The 17,617-nt window shown below is 47.4% G+C and overlaps 1 protein-coding gene across 1 annotated transcript; it reads right to left on the bottom strand.

Annotated features, from left to right (window-relative positions):
* Positions 1–665: 665 nt before the first annotated feature.
* On the bottom strand, positions 666–16,384 carry T265_00965 (hypothetical protein; the record flags this gene model as incomplete). The annotated part of the gene is made up of 2 exons (XM_009164880.1): positions 666–2,937; positions 16,246–16,384. 2 exons carry the CDS (start codon positions 16,321–16,323, stop codon positions 1,288–1,290), a joined length of 1,728 nt encoding a protein of 575 aa, XP_009163144.1.
* Between the last annotated feature and the right edge of the window lie 1,233 nt (positions 16,385–17,617).

Genomic DNA, 17,617 nt, shown 5'->3' with positions numbered 1-17,617 from the left:
AACCGGTTGTTTTGTAGTTGAAACTAGCTAGACATAATAACCCAGCGTTTCATGAAAGGAACAGACAGCAACGTAAAAATTTATGGAGCGTAAAATTTCGGGCATTGGGCTTTCTTCAGTAAAACCACCCAAAAGGGTACCGAGATCCTTTTGCTTCGAGAGAACTGTGCAGGTGAGCTGGATTCACCATACAATCACTTGATGACCCGCTTGCACGTGAGTAAACTGCGCATCTATCCGACCTCCGGTCAGAAATTGTTCAAAATAAACCAACTCGGAGTGATACGCAACTACAGGAAGGCGTTCGGGATAATTGGGCTGTTTCTAGACAGCCCAAGACAGTGGTCAGGGCGAGAACCTACTGGCCGATAGGTCCGTGTTCCGAATCCAACCTCTGCACATCTTGACTGTTCTTGTCTAGGCTTGGGATACCTGGCAGTATCTCATCCTTCGTGCTACCTTCGGATCACATGGCGGCTGGGCACTGGGAGTGTTGCAACGGAACGCTTAGTTGTCCTTACTATCAGACACTACCCCCAAGACCACGTCTTAACGGGTCATAGACCATTCAGTTAGGAGTGTCAAAGTCGAATGACTGAGTCCCTTTTTGTTGATTCAACCAAGGAGTAGCCCTCAAAGTCCAAGAGAAAACAACAGAACATAATCCGCGGTCAGTGAACTTTTTCGTGCATTTTCGTAAAAATTTAACTCTGTTTTTTGTGTATGATGGACATGAATAAGTCAAGAGTATGTACAAAAATATACATGCACGCGAATATGTGGAAAGTGCACACTCCACCGTAGGCGGCAAAGGACCAGCACCAAGAGTTCTTACACATCCAAAAACGTCTTGTTCATACACAGGCGAAGATGCTTCTTTTTGAATTGGGACTAGAAGCGAAAGTGGAGAAAAACGGGCCAAATCGTTCAAGGGTTACCTGACAAGCATTCCAAGCAACAGCATTAGAAGAGACCATATGTTCGCGCGCGCACACAAGGTCAGAAATCAATTAAATGCCAGATCGTCAACGAAACACAAGTATGAGCCACAAGGTTGCAGTGGAAAGTAAGAGCCAAGAGAATAGAATAAAGTGAGTTTGGAGAAAAAGATAGATACATGTGAATATTTACACAAAATGTGAACGAGCCCGGCCGGGTGTCAGAACATATCACGCTTTTGGACACAACACTGGGTGATTCACAGATCAGATGGGAACCAGAAAGAAATGATGACGGGAAGCGAAGAATAAGTGGTGTGCAATCAGTGCACTTGGAATGAGACAGGGGTCACCATGGCTCCGGTATCTGTGTCAGCGGGTCCAAGTCATCGGGAGAGGGAAAAAACTGACGTCTAAAGCCAATCATATCAACCCATGGCAGTACATGTAAGTACTGATCGTCAATAGTTAAAGAATACAAATCTGTCAGTAATCGTAAGTTACCTTCGTCATCTGAAGTGCGGTTTATACCGGGCCAAACATCGGAAACTAGTCTATCTGCACTATCTGGTATTGACGAAAGACTTTCCCAGTTTGAGGAAGAAGCAGGTCTATCCAGACTGGACCAGTCTATTTGCGCTGGAAGGGCGGGTAAGGATGGCCAATCGTCAAGGTGATTTGTGACGGGATTATATACAGTGGGACCACCTAGTAAGTGCTTGTGACGATGCTTGCGCTTCTTTTTTCGCTTTTTCTCTCTGGATTTTTGGTTATCTGAGTCCGTATCTATTTGAGGTCGTTCGGTATCACCTCCATGGACTCGGGGAACTCCTGAGTTGTTACCATTGGTGAGAAGCTCGGAAGAAACAGAGTCCAGTGGTTGTACGGAATCCAACTGCGATGGGAAAGTTTCTGTCAATGATACTGCGGAGAGCGAAGGTTTGGATGTGGGACCTGATATGCTTGATGAAGGTTTATGTACTGTTTCTCGATCTACATGGCGTACGGAGGGTCTGGAAGAACGCAGCTCATGGGGCTGAGAACCCTTACAAGAGGCGGCAGTGGAAGGAGCTGTACGAGCTTGTCGGGTCTTTGCAAGCTGCGGAACAATGGACGGTCTCGGTGGATCTGGTTCTTTGCTGATCCTGTTGGTTAAAATCCGATCGGCAGTTACGGAGTCGATACAGTCACCAGCTGCTTGGACCAACTCAGCCGTAGACTTCACTTTTGCCAGACGATGCACAGCATTCTGGACATCCTGCCTGTCTCCTTTTGGCTGGGCTTGTGCCTCAGTGGACTGCTGATCACCCAATTCTCGTAGAGGAATGCTAGCAGTATTGGACTTTCCTAGTGAAGTGGCTGGCCTGAATGAAGGAAATGATTCAGATGTGGGAACAACGGGCCTAGTACCGTTTACGAGAGGTAAACAAGAAGTAGGTTTTGTGGTTGCGGGTTGAGGAGATATGTTAGATTGTGTTCGGGCTCGCTTACTGGGAGTCGTGGGCTGTTCCGTATGTGATGGGGCAAACGAAGTAATCGGGACAGAATGATCTGTGGTACCAGATAATGAATGATATGGACGTTTTAGGCGTGTAGTTGTGTCCGAAAAATTAACCACCGGACTATTAGATCTACTGTCCGAAGTGTTGACCGAGGCAGATGTGAGAAAGTGTTGAGAATTTCGCATATTCTCACGAAAAGACGGTTTAGTTGGAGTCCCATTGGACGGCTGGCAGTCCGAACCCTTTGACGACTGGTTGGGTGTGTAAGATGCTGCATAGCATTTTAAAGGGATCACAGAATGACAGGCGAATTCAGGAGAAAGGAGTTTTTGCCACGCCTTGATGACAAATCGGATGCGTTTCTGAAGTGGGGTGTCCACTTTGTGCCGAATCGTCTGCAAAAGTTGACCGATGCGCGTGTCTTGTAACTGGCCCATTGTCATAGGGAATGTTTCGAGTTGTGCAACTGCATCCAGTACAGCGTCCGAATTCGTGATCTAATACAAGAAAAACAGCATTGTCTGTAAACTAATGGATGCAACGTGTGCCAAAACATTCATAATTGTTCAGCCTGCGGTTTAACTAAGTCTGTGTCAGAAATCATGGTAGGGAGTGTAGCGGACAGACAAAGCAAGGAGGCGAGTCAATATGGAGAAATTCTGAAACGGACATTCAAAAGAGGCAAAGCCCCTTCATCGGATCATTAAATAATTAAACGTGATGTTTTGGATAACCAGACAGGTGGTCGAAAGCATCACAACATGCAGTATTTGTAAACAAATTCTTCCATGAAATGGAAGACTGAGAACCTAAACACACCATTTATTGTGAAATTTAGAAGAACGAAAGATGGATGCTTAATCTCGGAAGAACAAAACGCCCGAATATTGTAAATAGGTCTTTCGCTCAATTTCAAGTTAGCTTAATCCACCGTTTGGTAAGGAGGAAAGCTGATCTAAGACAGCGAAAATAGATGTAGAGAGAACAATATCCCGACAGCATTCTGCAACTATCGATAGCACAGTAGTTTCGCCAGGACAGCTCAAAAGGGCATTGCTCGGATGAAAGCAACATGAAAAGAGAACAAAGATGCAGTCAAATGAGAATAGGCTACGGGAACCCAAAAAAATTGTTCGTACATTAAATAGGAGCCAGATGTATTCTGTCAATTTAGGCCTTAACCAGAAGTCTAAGTGTAACTTTCGACGGGAGTGATACGACGAATTCCACGTATCCGGCCTTGAGTTGTGGAGTGACCATATGTAGCACCGCAGTTGGCCGGGTTCTCTCAAAAACCCGAAAACATCCCTTCTCGTTGAACGGCCATTCGTGTGTAGTGGCAGTAAGCAAACGTACAATTTATACGATCAATTAGGCTGGATCCATGGAGCCGAAACAATCAAATTTACCGGTGATACGTCTAATTAACCCTTCAACCAACTACCGAAAGCGAAGAGCTCAAGCATGCACACAGGCAAACACTCGTGGATTCGGTCAGTTCACTTTCGAACGCCGGTCATCACACACTTAAGGATTCAACCACAGTTAACATACACGTAAATAAATGCGGCTGTGTTAAAGTTGAATTACATCAAAGATGCACCTATATGGTGATTAAAAGTTGGCACCCAACCAATTAATGTACGCAACCATTTGTACATACAGTACGACGGTTTGCAGGTGGTAAATAATTGATGATCGGTTATCGTCAAGCTGTAGCACCCGTGGTACCTAGCTCCAATGCCACTCGAGGGAACAATGAAGGGTGAGATAGTGCCAGATCGCCCAAGTCTAAATAGGAGCAGTCGAGACGCAGGGATGAGGTTCGAACCACGGACCTATCAGTCATTAAGTCCACTTCTTAACCGCTGAGATACTTTTAGCAAGCTGTGAACGAGTGACTCAATCTGAAGGGCTAGAGGTCTAGAAGATCCGAGCAAAGCAACAAATAGAAGACACACCAGAGTACCTTCGAGGTTCCATTCAGCCAAGATACCAGGAATGCTCTCACCTTTTCATGTTAAACCATACGCATATCAGTCCAGCGAGACTGAACTGAGACTGACTACGTCTTACATGACAAGGCATCCCATAAAATGTAATCAAATTCAGAAGATGAACTGATAGTAATACTGAGGTGCTCCGATGAAAACCATGCGTCTCACGCCACATGTTGGACACCCGCTACAAAAGCTTAACGTCATAGCCAGTCATCTTGGAAATTTTATTACCACCACGATTCTTTACGAGCCGTCTTAAAATGAAATCAAACATGAAAATCGCACAATGCCATAGAGAAGGCTGTCCTCTCGTCCCCGTTTCGGAGTTGTTGTCAACTGCTCCGGCGTATCCGTGTAAGCATCTGAGTACCAGAATACCCTGCTGGTCTTCCAAAGCATCTGACCCGAGAGCTCCGCAGCCCGCCTTCCAGTATGGTGACTTGAAATGTCATCCACTATCTTTTGTCTACCTCAGTAGTACCAACTTCACCACGTGGAGATAGCACATCCCCGACCGAAAAAAGACCTGATTGCAACGCTTTCATGCATTCGTTTCATCAATGCAAGATTTCTTATCAGTAATTGATGGCGACAGAATTATTAAGTTCAAGTGCCACGAGCACCAACACAAGAAGTGAAGACTTTTCGTAACATCGAGGCAATGGATTTTCCAGCGTTTGGTTGTGCCTACAGAGCAGTAATATTTGACACACCGTAAAAATGCGGCATCTGTGGTGTCCATTTGGGCGAGAAAATAAGCAAGCCCTAGACTGCTATGGTAAATGACGGTTGTCGGTAGACACACGTGATTGTCACAAAGATGTAAGACCACAAAACACCTCAAGATACGCTAGAAATGAATTATGTACCGCAAGGGCATAGACGGTTGATTTCTAGCTAGTCCGCATTGATATCACAACAATGATAATCACTGAGGATTCGCTGCCATACAACTATGATTTATTTGAAAGCCGTACTGTGAAGAATAAAGGTGGGAGGAAAATGGACTCAGAGCCAGCAGAGCCAGACACTCATTCAAGTAATCTGGATAGAAAATGACAAGATCAACAGTTACACCGGTTGGCTGCCAAATCTTGCAGTGTCTCCAACCAGGCGCAGTGAAGATCACACGGTCCCCATTCTGGAGAGCGACAGCACCCAAGCGTTTCGTAATTCCCTACATACCACTCCCCCAGATCAAGGGTCGGCCATCTCTCTGCATCCGCCACTAGGAATTGGGCATGGAAAACACTCTCTTCGGCAAACGATGATTAGACATAGGCAACCTATGTTCCAACCAACGCAGTCTCTTCAATCGATGTACCTGTTGCACAACCGGAAACACGCTTCTTCATTGCCCCGCCGACACCAACCCACACGAGCTAAAGTTTTGAGGCAACACCTGAAGATGTCTCAATCCCGCTGCTCGAACAAACCAAGCCTCACAGCCATACATCACAGCGCGTACTGTAGCTTGGTACAGGTCTCTTGAGATTTGGCGACACTACTTTGACAACATAGGTGTCTCAAATTAGAAAACGCGATCCGAGCCTTGCAGATTCGTGCACTGACCGCATCCATTACACTACAGTCAGAACTAATACAACATCCAAGATACGTGAAACGCTCCACGACTCCCAGTGCCTCTCCCTGGATTGCAAATGGCGTGTTCAGTGACTGCATGTCCAGGAGCATGACCTTCACTTTGTGAGTACAAAGTGCATACCAAAGGACGGGATGACTTTTGTTAGTTTATCCAAAAAACACCTAGGCCTGCTGTTCGAAGGCGAGAGCGATATAGTCTGCATATCCCAGATCGGCAAGGTTTTGGTCACAGACTGTTTGGACACCGAGGTTTTGAAGATCTCCCACTGTTCGTCTCATCTTATCGATCAGGAAATTAAATAAGAGTGGAGAAAAAGGGCACCTCTGATGGACACCACCTTGAGTACGGAAACTTTTGGAGAGCTCTCCGTATACGCACACACGTCCGGAAGTCTGAGAATACAAAGAACTTATGTTCACGGACTTTTGGGGAATGCCTTGGTGGGCAAGCGTGTCAAGAACAAACCAGTCAACCGAATGGAATGATCAATAGGAATCTATGAACACCAAAATTGTGGGTCGTTTGTACGTATGGTTTTCTTCTAGTACTGGATGTGGGTGTGGAAATTTGGTCAACGCAAACCCTAGGAGGTCGGAATCTCGCTTCCTGCTCTCGAGTCAGTGTTTCACGAGCCCCCATAAGGCAACGAAACGCAACTGTGGCTAGCAGTCTCGTTACCATCGGCGTCAAGCTGATCCCCCCTGTGGGTACACACTCACTACGAGCCGTATTTTTGAAAATGGGCACTGTCACCGACTCTTCCCAGCTGTCTGGGACAGAATTCTCTGACGAATACAGGCAAGTAGACCGGAGAACTGACTGGGGACTTCACGCCATCTTTCAACAATGCGGGGTGGGAGCTCGGTGGCGCTCGAGATGACATATGTAGTCATAAACCTCCGAAGCCGTAGAAGGTTCTACGTCTACCGTCCAGGGTTCTGCGTCAGTTGGTGGCAGATGGCGGTCGCGATTACTGTTGTTCGAAGTATTCCGCCCACCAGGCGTTCTTCTTTATTCGAGATGGTCGTTCCATTCTGATACTTGATGGATTCGATCACAGACAGTTTCCGGAGACCAGTCGCACGGACCAACTGAGATAATCTTCCGGCATTACCGGCTTTCTGGGCCTCTTCCGTTTCCTTGGCTTTCTGTGTCCACCATACTTCGCGGTCGGATCGCAAGCTCACTTTCACTTGACGTCTGATAACTCTTCGCACCGGGTTATGTTCGGGACCGGCTGGGATATTTCTCCAAGATTTGAGCAGTGTCACTGTTCGATCCGATATCCAGTGCTTGGTTGCACATGGTAGTGCCGTGCCACAGGCGAAATTCCCAGCTCTATGCATAGGTGGCAATCCCGTCCCAATATGAGTTCACATCTGATGGTGGAGCAATTGGAAGAGACCCTAGAAGACGATCATGGTAACTTCGCCTAACATCCGGACTTGCCAGTCTTTCAGTTGCCAAGCGATTTGTTCGCACCTTACGCGGCTTCGGAAAACGTAGACAGAGGCGACCCCAGATCAGCGCATGTTCGGAATCCCCAAATGTGTTCCAAAAGGACCTGCAGTCAGCTACTGATCCATGCCACCGGTAACTGATGGAAATGTGATCGATTTGAGTTTGTGGCCGGCCTGCCGTTGGAGGACAACATGTGGTCAGACGACTTCGGCTATTCGGAAGCTAGTACTTCGTAAAAACAGCCTGTGATCAGCACACAGCTGAAGCGATTGTTCACCATTGTCCGTACGTACCAAGTTCAATCCATGTCGACCTCCTATTTGAGTCTCAGATGCACTAAGCCTTCCCACTTGTGCATTCATATCTCCGGCAACCAGAATGATTGAGGTTTTAGCTCGCCACAGCAGGGTATTCAAGGCGTCGTAAAACCTGTCTTTGAGGGCGCCGGAGCTACAGTCAGTCGGGATGTAGGCAGACACGATAAACAGTCATCTATCAACGTGTGTGAGACTTCTTCACAGACACTGCCAGACGAACAGCACAACAGGTATCCGGTCAAACAAGGATACTTACGCCCGGTGACTTAACATGATAGCAACCCCTGCACATCCCGCCGCAGCAGTCTCTGAATCACCAGAGGTGTGCAGCCGGAAGCGAGTGGAGACTGAAGGAGCGGTTAGCTCAATCGCTGTGCTTGCATATTGCATTATCGTTTCTGAGACACAGCACACATCAACGCCAAGCGACTACAGTGTGAGTGCAAGAGCAGCTTGCTGTCCTGCATCGACAGCATGACATCGGTGTTCAACGCCGATGCTTCACTGCCGTAGTGAAGATTGGTTTGGAGATTCCTGAGGATGTCGGCGCCATGTGACGAGCAGATACCGCTTGCAAAACTAATAGTGGTGGGCCTACAAGGAGAGAGTTATCAATGGGGTGGGGAGGGCGAGGAAAAAGTGCGTGAAAAAGAAGGGAGGAGATCAGGAGACTGCGTCTGTCAGACCTCTAGCCGTTGTCCAACCTGGTGTGAGACTCTGAATGTCGCGGCGACACCCCCAGTATAGTTCAGTGGGTCGCCGAAGTGTGCAAACCGTCACACCACGGTAAGTGCAAGTCTCTTCGTGAGAGATACACCCATCCCTAATCAACCTGTCATCATTAGACTATATCCAGGGCATTATCAACTTGGAATTTACTGGCTTACACATAGTCCGAGGGTGCTTTTGGCTGCTATTGCCAAGCTTACTTTTATCTTAACCAAGCTTATCGTTTCCTTCCCCGTTCTGTGTTTCACCTCAAGTTCTCGTTGACCAAAGATTTGCGCAGGGCTAACATGGATGTGGTAACGCGGGAGCAGCGGGGCCAATGTCAGTCTGAGCACCGTGCAATATTTGGACAGCCTTCCTGGGATCAACGTAACGCGTGGCACGAATTACCTGGTTAGAGTCTGTAACATGTGGCGTATAGGTTGGGTGACGTTCATGAAGATACTGTGTTTACCCGGCAGATGACGCTCGGATGCTGCAACAACCTCCAAATCACTAGACCGTTCCTTCTCTTCTATATTTATCCCTCACAAGAGTCTTTCTCCATTATTCTCAAACTGTTTTCAGCACGTGTTGGCGCGGTCGACTTGGTCGTTATTCTGATGTTAGATTAGACGTGGACGGGCACCCTGAGGATCTTTCGGGTTTTATGAGCACTTCGGTCAACGAAGCAGAAGAATCGCTGCTTGTTTCTTTCTTTGCTCTCTTCGGATGAGGTAGGCAGGCCCGTTCTAATGGAAGAGTATTCTTCTGTCATGATAGATGTTAGTACCAGCTTCAAACCACCCAACCTGGTTTCACGTGCCGCAATTTCACCCATCTCTTATTTTGGGAATAGGAAAAAGCTGTCCATTGGAGGTGGTGACCGGCATTCTTGGATTGCGAATCGGATAGTGTTGGGTGTGCTCCCAAAGGGGTATTTACCAACTGGAAGTGATGGAGTGAATGTATGGACGTCATCGGAGACGGGACAGGTCACGTTGCCCAGCTAGGGGTATCTTTTTCGCGGAAGCTGCAGCTGTCAACTCGATTGAGTTTGCTGTTAAGAACATTACTGAAGTTTGTTGGTGCTGTGAGGAAAATTATATTCCACTTGAGATTTCGTCCTGTAAGTGAAGCGGATATATGCTGAAAAGCGCGACACGGCTTTCACCCTCATTGGAAATAATCAGTAGTGCACATCTCACGAAACTCCGAGGAGTTTCGAATCCGCAGTTCCCGGCTATTATGTTGGGCAGTGAATCGTTAGACGAGCCGCTGATCAATAGTGCGACTAGCTCACATTACCGAACTGCCGGACAGGATTTCACCCACAGTTGGTTCATTTCAACCACAATACTTAGTATGGTGGAACAGTTTTCGTGACGCCATCAGAGAAAATGTTAATAGCTTAATTTGCATTTTTGGTGGTCGAGTGTCCTCCGGGCCAAGTAGTTAGGTTGCAGACTTTTTCCTACCAACTGAGATATCATCAGTGCATTATAATGAAGCACAGTCGAGCTATATTATGGTGGCCTTGTTCACAAACACCAACACAGCGTAGTCCTGTTTCACAACGTAATGAGGTCACCCCGATTCAAACCTCTTTTTCCGCTACAAACTGTCAACCGAAACACAAGTTCCAGCTTTAACAGCTCTGTTCACTGAGAATACACGGAGTACGAGTGGACAGCCAGGTTCTGGGGATGCTTGCCCACATCCTCTAACCATCCCCAACAGTTCAACATCAGTGTGAAGAGACGAACAAAAGCGGGTGGGGAGGCGCCTGAGTGCTAGCCTACAACAATCACTTCAAGGTGCCTACTTCCAAACACTCATTAAGACACTCTGGATAGAAACTGAGAATAAGAACCCCACTGGCACTGAATAGCAGCCACATCTTGCAGCGTCGCCAACGAAACACGGGGGGATCACGGGTTCCCCATCCTGGAAGGCGAGTCGCACCGAAAACATCCGGACTTTTTGTTACCTTTTTCATGAGGCGAGATGGCGGAAGTGGTTAGGGCGCGAATTTACTGACCGGAAGGTCCGTGGTTCAAACCTAACTTCTGCCTCTCGACTTTCCATGTCTAGGCTTCGCAGTACCCTAGCCCTCGTGCTTACTTCGGGTAGCATGGCAGTTAAACACCGGAAGGGTTACAGCTCAACGATTCATTCATTTATTTCAATATCTTTTTCATACTCTGCGTGATTGCGCTTGCACTATTTCCGGCAAACGATGATCAAGCAAGCGCGAAACACTCCAGTTTTGGGGCTCAACATAAAGGTTTTTGTATACCCGAAGACGTCTGTTTAGCTGTTCGAAAAGGCTCTCACGGCTATACAAGAAAACGACAGCCCATTGTAGCCTGATACACACATTGCTTGAAATTCAGGGACAAAGCAAATTAACAAACGCGGCCCGGGCCTCACGGATTCGTGCAGCAACCCCATCTGTCACTCTACAGTAGGAACCTATCAAACTAACGACGTAAAACTTCCCACGGAATCGAGTGTATCCTATGTTTTGTGGGTGCAAATGAGGAAGGGGGCATCAGCAGTAGCCCGTTTTCGCTTACCCGACCTGCTTTATGCAGTAGCTAAGGCGACCCGGTTGATGGCACCACGTGACGGCGAATGTGGCATGAGAGTATTGTTGGTTCTGAACGTCGTGGTTGTACGAGGGTTGGGATACTGCCAGGACAGTCATACCTATACAGGACAATGATTAGGGTCCTCAACCAAAGGCTTTGGCTCAAAAGCCTAACCACAAGGCAGCGGTGTATGGCGGGAAATCTGACTGTATTACCATTTCTACGGAATAAGTCACCACATGCTCCAACCCCTAGCCTGGAGGGCCAGGAGACTGCTTGTCAGACTTCTAACCATTGATCAACATGGTATAAGAGACTCAATGAGTGTCACGAGAACACCCCCCAGTAGAGTTCAGTGGATGGCTGAGGTGCACAAGCCGTCACACCACGGTAAAGTCCAGTCTCTTAGTGACAGGACGAAAGTGTACGCAGTGCCCTGATCAACAACTACCACTACTTCTGGGTCAAAATGAACTCACTGGATGAAGCCCACGAAACGGGTAGGTCACTAGAACTGGCCCCAAAACAAGCTGGCATACTAGCATAACCAACCGATATCATGTTCTGTGGCTGCATCATCTTTGCAGACATACGGTTACTCCGTCAAACTCAATCTCCTCTGATTCTGCACCTTATATCTCGGCAATCAAATCTTAGTTGTTATTTTTGCAGTCGTTTCTGCCCCGCAAGAAAAGCGGTTTTAAATCATGTAGCAAAAAAGGCCATTTTCAGAGAGTTTGTCGATCTAAATCGATCACACATTAGTCAACTTGTACGACGGGTTCTGCATTATCCTCTGTTGATTGTTTGTCCCACACGGTGACCAGCATAAAGGCTAACGGAATATTACTTCAGGCTCTCGTAGACACAGGAAGTTCGGACAGTCATACATCTCCTTTGGTAGTTCAATTCTGTGATTACCGTGGATTCTACGTCTCCGATGAGTTCAACTAGCGGCTACTGCTACGTTCCATCGATTGCACGGGTACTGTTGGTGTTGCTCAATCCATGTGGTGACGTGCTGCTAGTCCATAATTCCTTCGTCTACATAACACATTTGAAATCACCTTAGGTGACAACCCAATTCCATTCACTTCCTGTGGTCTACCTGCTGCTACGGTTGAACCACGTCATTTCGTTAACCCCTATCGCTACAAAGTCACGGCGTTACAATCATGACAATATACAGTTCATTCGTTCCGAAGTTGGCCTACTGCCGGATGAAGGAGTGCTCAAGTACTGGTCATCATTATCAGAGACAGCAACATCGGTGATGACACTGATGTTTTACTGTCTTGCAACCATAATTCGTCGCGTCAAGTTATGTTCTTGGCCGGCTGGGATATTTCTTCGAGAGTTGAGCAGTTCCACTGTTCGGTCTGATATCTGGTGCTTGAGTGAGCCTGGTATAGCCGCGCCACAAGAAAAACTTTCAGCATTGTGCAAAGTGGTGGGACGTCGTCCAGCTGTAGCACTCTTTCGGTGCCTAACTGCCATGCCACACGAAGGACGCACGAGGGCTGGGATACTGCCAGGTCGCCCAAGCCTAGACAGGGGAAGTCGAGTGGCAGAGGTCGGGTTCGAACCACGGACCTTCCGGTCAGTAACTTCGTGCTCTAACCACTTGGTCCATCTCGCTTCCATCGGGTAGCATGGCAACTAGGCACCGGAAGGGTGTTAAAGCTGAAGAGTGGTGGGAGTCTCGTCACAGATGCACTAAGCCTGTAAACTTGTGCATTCAGACCTCCGGCAACCACAACGTTTTCTGAGGTTTTATCTCGCCGCAACAGGACGTTCAGGGCGTCATAAAACTTGTTCTTCATGGTGTCAGAGGTAGTCAATTGGGGCGTAGGCAGAAGTCAATCAACTTCCCCCTTGTGAGACTCTTCCACACACGTTGTCAGACGAACAGCGCAGAGGCAACTAGCAACGAGTATACAGCCAAGCAAGGATCCTTCCGTCAAGTGAATTTAGACGATATCAACCCCTGCACTTTCTGCCGCAACAGCTTCTGGATCGCCAGAGATGTGCAGCTAGAGGCGAGTGAAGAATGATGGGGTAATCAGCTTAAACACTGTATTCACATCGCGAATTCTTGTTCCTGAGACAGTAGACATCAATGCCAGGCGACTCCAGTACAAGAGCAGCTTGTTGTCCTGCTTGCTTCAGAGTGCGGCCAGATAGCCCGGGCACCGAGGCTTTAAAATTGATTTAGAGCAGCCTGAGGAGGTCAGCAGCGGATGACGCGCAGATGCTGCTTGCAAAACCGATGAAGGACAAACGAAGGCAGCAATCCCATCTGCTGGGACAACAAGGAGAGTTATTGGTGGAGTTGGAAGAAGAGGGTGAAGTATGTGAAAGAGAAGGAAGGGAAGCATCGACAGCAGCGTGTTCTCGCTTACCCGCCCTGCTGTGTGCAGCGAGTGAGGCAATCCGGCTGGTGGAGCAAGGCGAGGGTCGATGTGGCATGAGTTCATTTGTAAATGTGCAATTCACGGCTTTACGTGGGCTGGAATACCCCCAGGGCGCCCACACCTAGACAAGGGGACGATTAGTCCTCAAGAAAAGCGTCTGGTTCAAAAGGTTGACCACAATTCAGCGGTGTTTGAAGGGAAATCCAAGTGCATTACCATTTTTGCAGAACCCGTTGATACACGTGTTCCAACCCTTAACTTGGAGGGCCAAGCGACTGTTTATCAGACCTCTAACCATTGACCAACCTGGTATGCGAGACTCAGTGAGTGCCACGGGGACACCCCCCAGTATAGCTCAGTGGATCACAGATGCACAAATCGTCACACCACGGTAAGGTCTAATCTCCTAGTAATGACTTCAGTTGAAACCCTAGGTGCTTCGAATTCTGTTCTGAAACCAGGAAACCAAGACTATTTAGCTAACTTTTTTGTTCAAACACGGAAGCAAGCAGGATAACAGGTAGCTCTTGGTCGTATGCTGGATTCCCTCTGCATTAATGTCTGCTGTCCGTCAAAAGCGGGGACAGAGGATGCATGTCCCCTAACTCTTTTCGAGGTTCTGGGTGTGCCTGTAGTGATATAGAGACCACTGTAGCTAGCTATGCTAGGGTGCGCGACCAACCAAAAGCATCTCTACTTGATCAGATACCGTTTATAGTCGCCACTGCGCGGTTTGTTTGGCCACGTCTGTGAAAAAATCACGAGGCCCATCGCACCTTTTTTACTGTCTGCTTACGTCCTAACGGACTGTAGCTCTGAGTCAACAAAAAAAAACAGCTATGACGCTCTAAGTGCTCTTCCACAATGGACTGAAAGCTAAGGTGCCGTTGTGGTTGTCAGTAACCAGAAGGCTCCGGTAAGCAGACTAAGCGCTACTGACGCCCAATTGGGTGGGTCGTCTAGATACCACATGTACAGAAAACGGGAATAGTCTAATTCAGACGTGCTGAACAGACTGTTTCTTTGCAGTGTCAACTACCGAAACAATGGAAATCGGTTGACGACACGGTGCCCACAAACGAATCAGGCCCAAATCCAATGGACCACATGTTTCTTTGCAGTGTCAACTACCGAAACAATGGAAATCGGTTGACGACACGGTGCCCACAAACGAATCAGGCCCAAATCCAAATGGACCACATCGCCGTCAGTTTTCGGTGGTGAAGTTCAATTACTGCCTGCTGCTCCAGCTGGATTACCATCACATACTCCGACAATGCACTTGTGCGTTGCTGCCTTTCATAGCGCTTTTCCGGTCTACGCTCAGCGGGCACACTTCGCCTAGCCAGTGAATTCAGAAGTCAAAAACTTTCTGAACCGGCTCCTCGGACCTATGCCAGACGGCTACTTGGGACCGAGATCCAGAGATAAAAGCCCGAACCTCCATCTGCGGTACAACCCAAGCAACCTCGTCTAAACACTGGGTTTCTGATAGGACTGTGGCCTGTTTTCAGGCCAGACGACAGATTTCTCCTGATCGTAACCACAATTCAACCCCACGCTAAGTAAAACTGATTGACCGTGCAGACCGGTAAGCTTGGTGGACCCAAAAAGCCGAAGAAATGGAGTCGAAAAATGACGGAGGCACCCTTTCGACTGGTCCACGGAAGCCTCCTGTCAACGAAACCATTAGGAAATAGAATAGCTCTTCGGTATCTAGCATAAGGGAATGTTTAGATGGTTGAGCACAGCATTCTGTATAATGAGTTGGCAACCTGCAACCTACAATCCGTACTACCGGCCGTCAACACAATCGTGGACCGTTAACACCTGTGAGAGTCCAACGAATGTTGTACCATAGATACATCACGAAGAACAGCATTGAGTCCCGGCATCCTTTCCGTAATTATGATCAGTAGTCACTACAGGAGCTTCAGGCGAATGAACGATACATCGGTTTTGCATCACCCATTACCAGTGCAGTACGTCGCTTTCAAGAATCGATTGCACTAATAACCTACAAACTCACTGTCTTTCTAGTCCTACTAGTGGAGTAGCAGAATGATGGTGAATAAAATGGCACCGTGGATACATCGCGCGCCAAACAGGGCAATCACTAAATCATGATCGCTAGTACAAGCAGCTGTTTGTACTATATGTCCACCCGATGGAAAAGCCAAACACAGACCCCACAAAGATTTAAACCAGAATCTCGCTGAAGCAGGGTAATTAGGAGAGTAGTACCGCGGAATCCTCAGCAACAGTACATGCAGGTTGCACAATTAAAACCATTTACATTCCATGCCGGAAAGGGGGCGGCATAAACCATGCGCATCATCACAAGCGGTCGTGGCAAACTCTCGATAAAACAGCACGGCAGAGGGTGTTGTGGTTGAAGCCAAACAACAGTTGAAGTGCAGGCAAACGGCAGCAAGCAAGTTCATTCGAGCTGTCGACGAAGGAAATCCGCCTCAAGTTAGTGTCGAATTTCATGAGTATACGCTTATTAGCCTTAAACACATCAAATCAATACGAATTAAACTTCCCACATGATACTGCGAACGTTCTAACTCCCGCTTAACTTAGGCAGGCCTATGGAGGAACACCAATAGGACTTTGAATAGTGCTAACGTATCATACAGCTGAGGTACGAAGTAACAGCACGCAACAAGAGTAGAATCCGGTTTTCACTGGACTTTACTCACATTTTGTGCTGAATCCAATCCGTTTCTTAGTAGTAACATGATGGAATTCAACGTATTGCTCATTACAGCGAGGTGCATTGATAAACCACCCGCATCGGGAGCGGAGCCGACACCGCTGGACCAGAGGGTTGAATCCCGCGGCCAAAGAGACAGTATCAATCCTTAAAACAAAGAAGCAACAAGAGAATGAACATAAGGTAAGACCAGAAGACTTCCGTAAGTTCTTCACGGTTCCAACACTGCAAGTAAATCTGTGCTTCCCATACAACGTGACATCGCACGCGGAATTTTAAAATTAGTACCAGCCCTCAGGCGGGGCTCAGTATTCGCACAATGAAATTGAACTTTCGTTGGTAATGACGTGCTGATAGTGGACAAAATCAGTCGGCAAGCTGAGTTTGGAGAACCAGTCCAAACTTTCGAGCCTCATATGGGCATCTCGGGATCTAATCGATGCTGAGAAATTATTCCGCCTGACTTTTCCGCCAGAGGTTTGATTGCTTCAGCGGACAAAATAATTTGGTGAGTTGCAAATATAAGGAGATAAATTCGCATGGATTTTGGTTTGAGGACAAACGCAAGTAAATGCATCATTTTGGTGCAAAAGGTTCTGTTCTACGTCCTGGGGTTTTGCAGCTAATGGCATTGTGTGTCTTATGGACCCCGTTGTAATATTCGCCCAATAGATGCACACCCAAATTGTTTCCGCCGAAACTAGAGGCTTTTCGAAGTTGCTGATTTCACATGTAGTTAGTCTAATACGCCTGCACCTTCTGGTGATATGTTTTTCGTATAAAATGTTTAAGTGAGCGAAGCTTCTGGATCACCAACCTTGCGCGGTTTACATTTTGCCACCAGCTTACGAGAGATAAATCATGCGGCCACACTTTAGCATATTTTGGCGTTCCTTAGTGTCCGTTTAGAATGAACCAACATCTACAGTATATACAATGCGAATTCCGTTCGGGAGGATCGGCCAGGGTCGGGTTGATACTCATTAGGCATAACCAATGAAATACGTTTGTTGAGCTAAATTCGGCACAACACATTTTCCCATGGAGCTCACCTCCCTTTAATTAGAACAGTGGCAGATATTGTACGAATTGTGCAGTTGCGATGCAAAGGCCACCTCTGTTGATGGGTTTCTTTCCCGGCTGCCAAGGACAACTCTGTTTGTAATACAGATTCACGAGATCCAGGCGGGTAAATTACCAACACACTGTTATCGCTCTTCTCAGGATAAATGATGTTCCATTAGTTGAAAACATCTTAAAGTGCAAATATAATGATGTCAACTGAGAGCATCATTGTCGGTTATCACGATCACGGTGCCTGTTTTCGCGCACCCCGGTGCAGATAGCCCTTCCCGGAC

This window comes from Opisthorchis viverrini, assembly GCF_000715545.1.
Source record: "Opisthorchis viverrini unplaced genomic scaffold opera_v5_10, whole genome shotgun sequence".
Classification (NCBI taxonomy): Eukaryota; Metazoa; Platyhelminthes; class Trematoda; order Opisthorchiida; family Opisthorchiidae; genus Opisthorchis; species Opisthorchis viverrini.
Note: the sequence above shows the minus strand (reverse complement) of the source record. Positions and strands in the feature narration are given on the sequence as shown.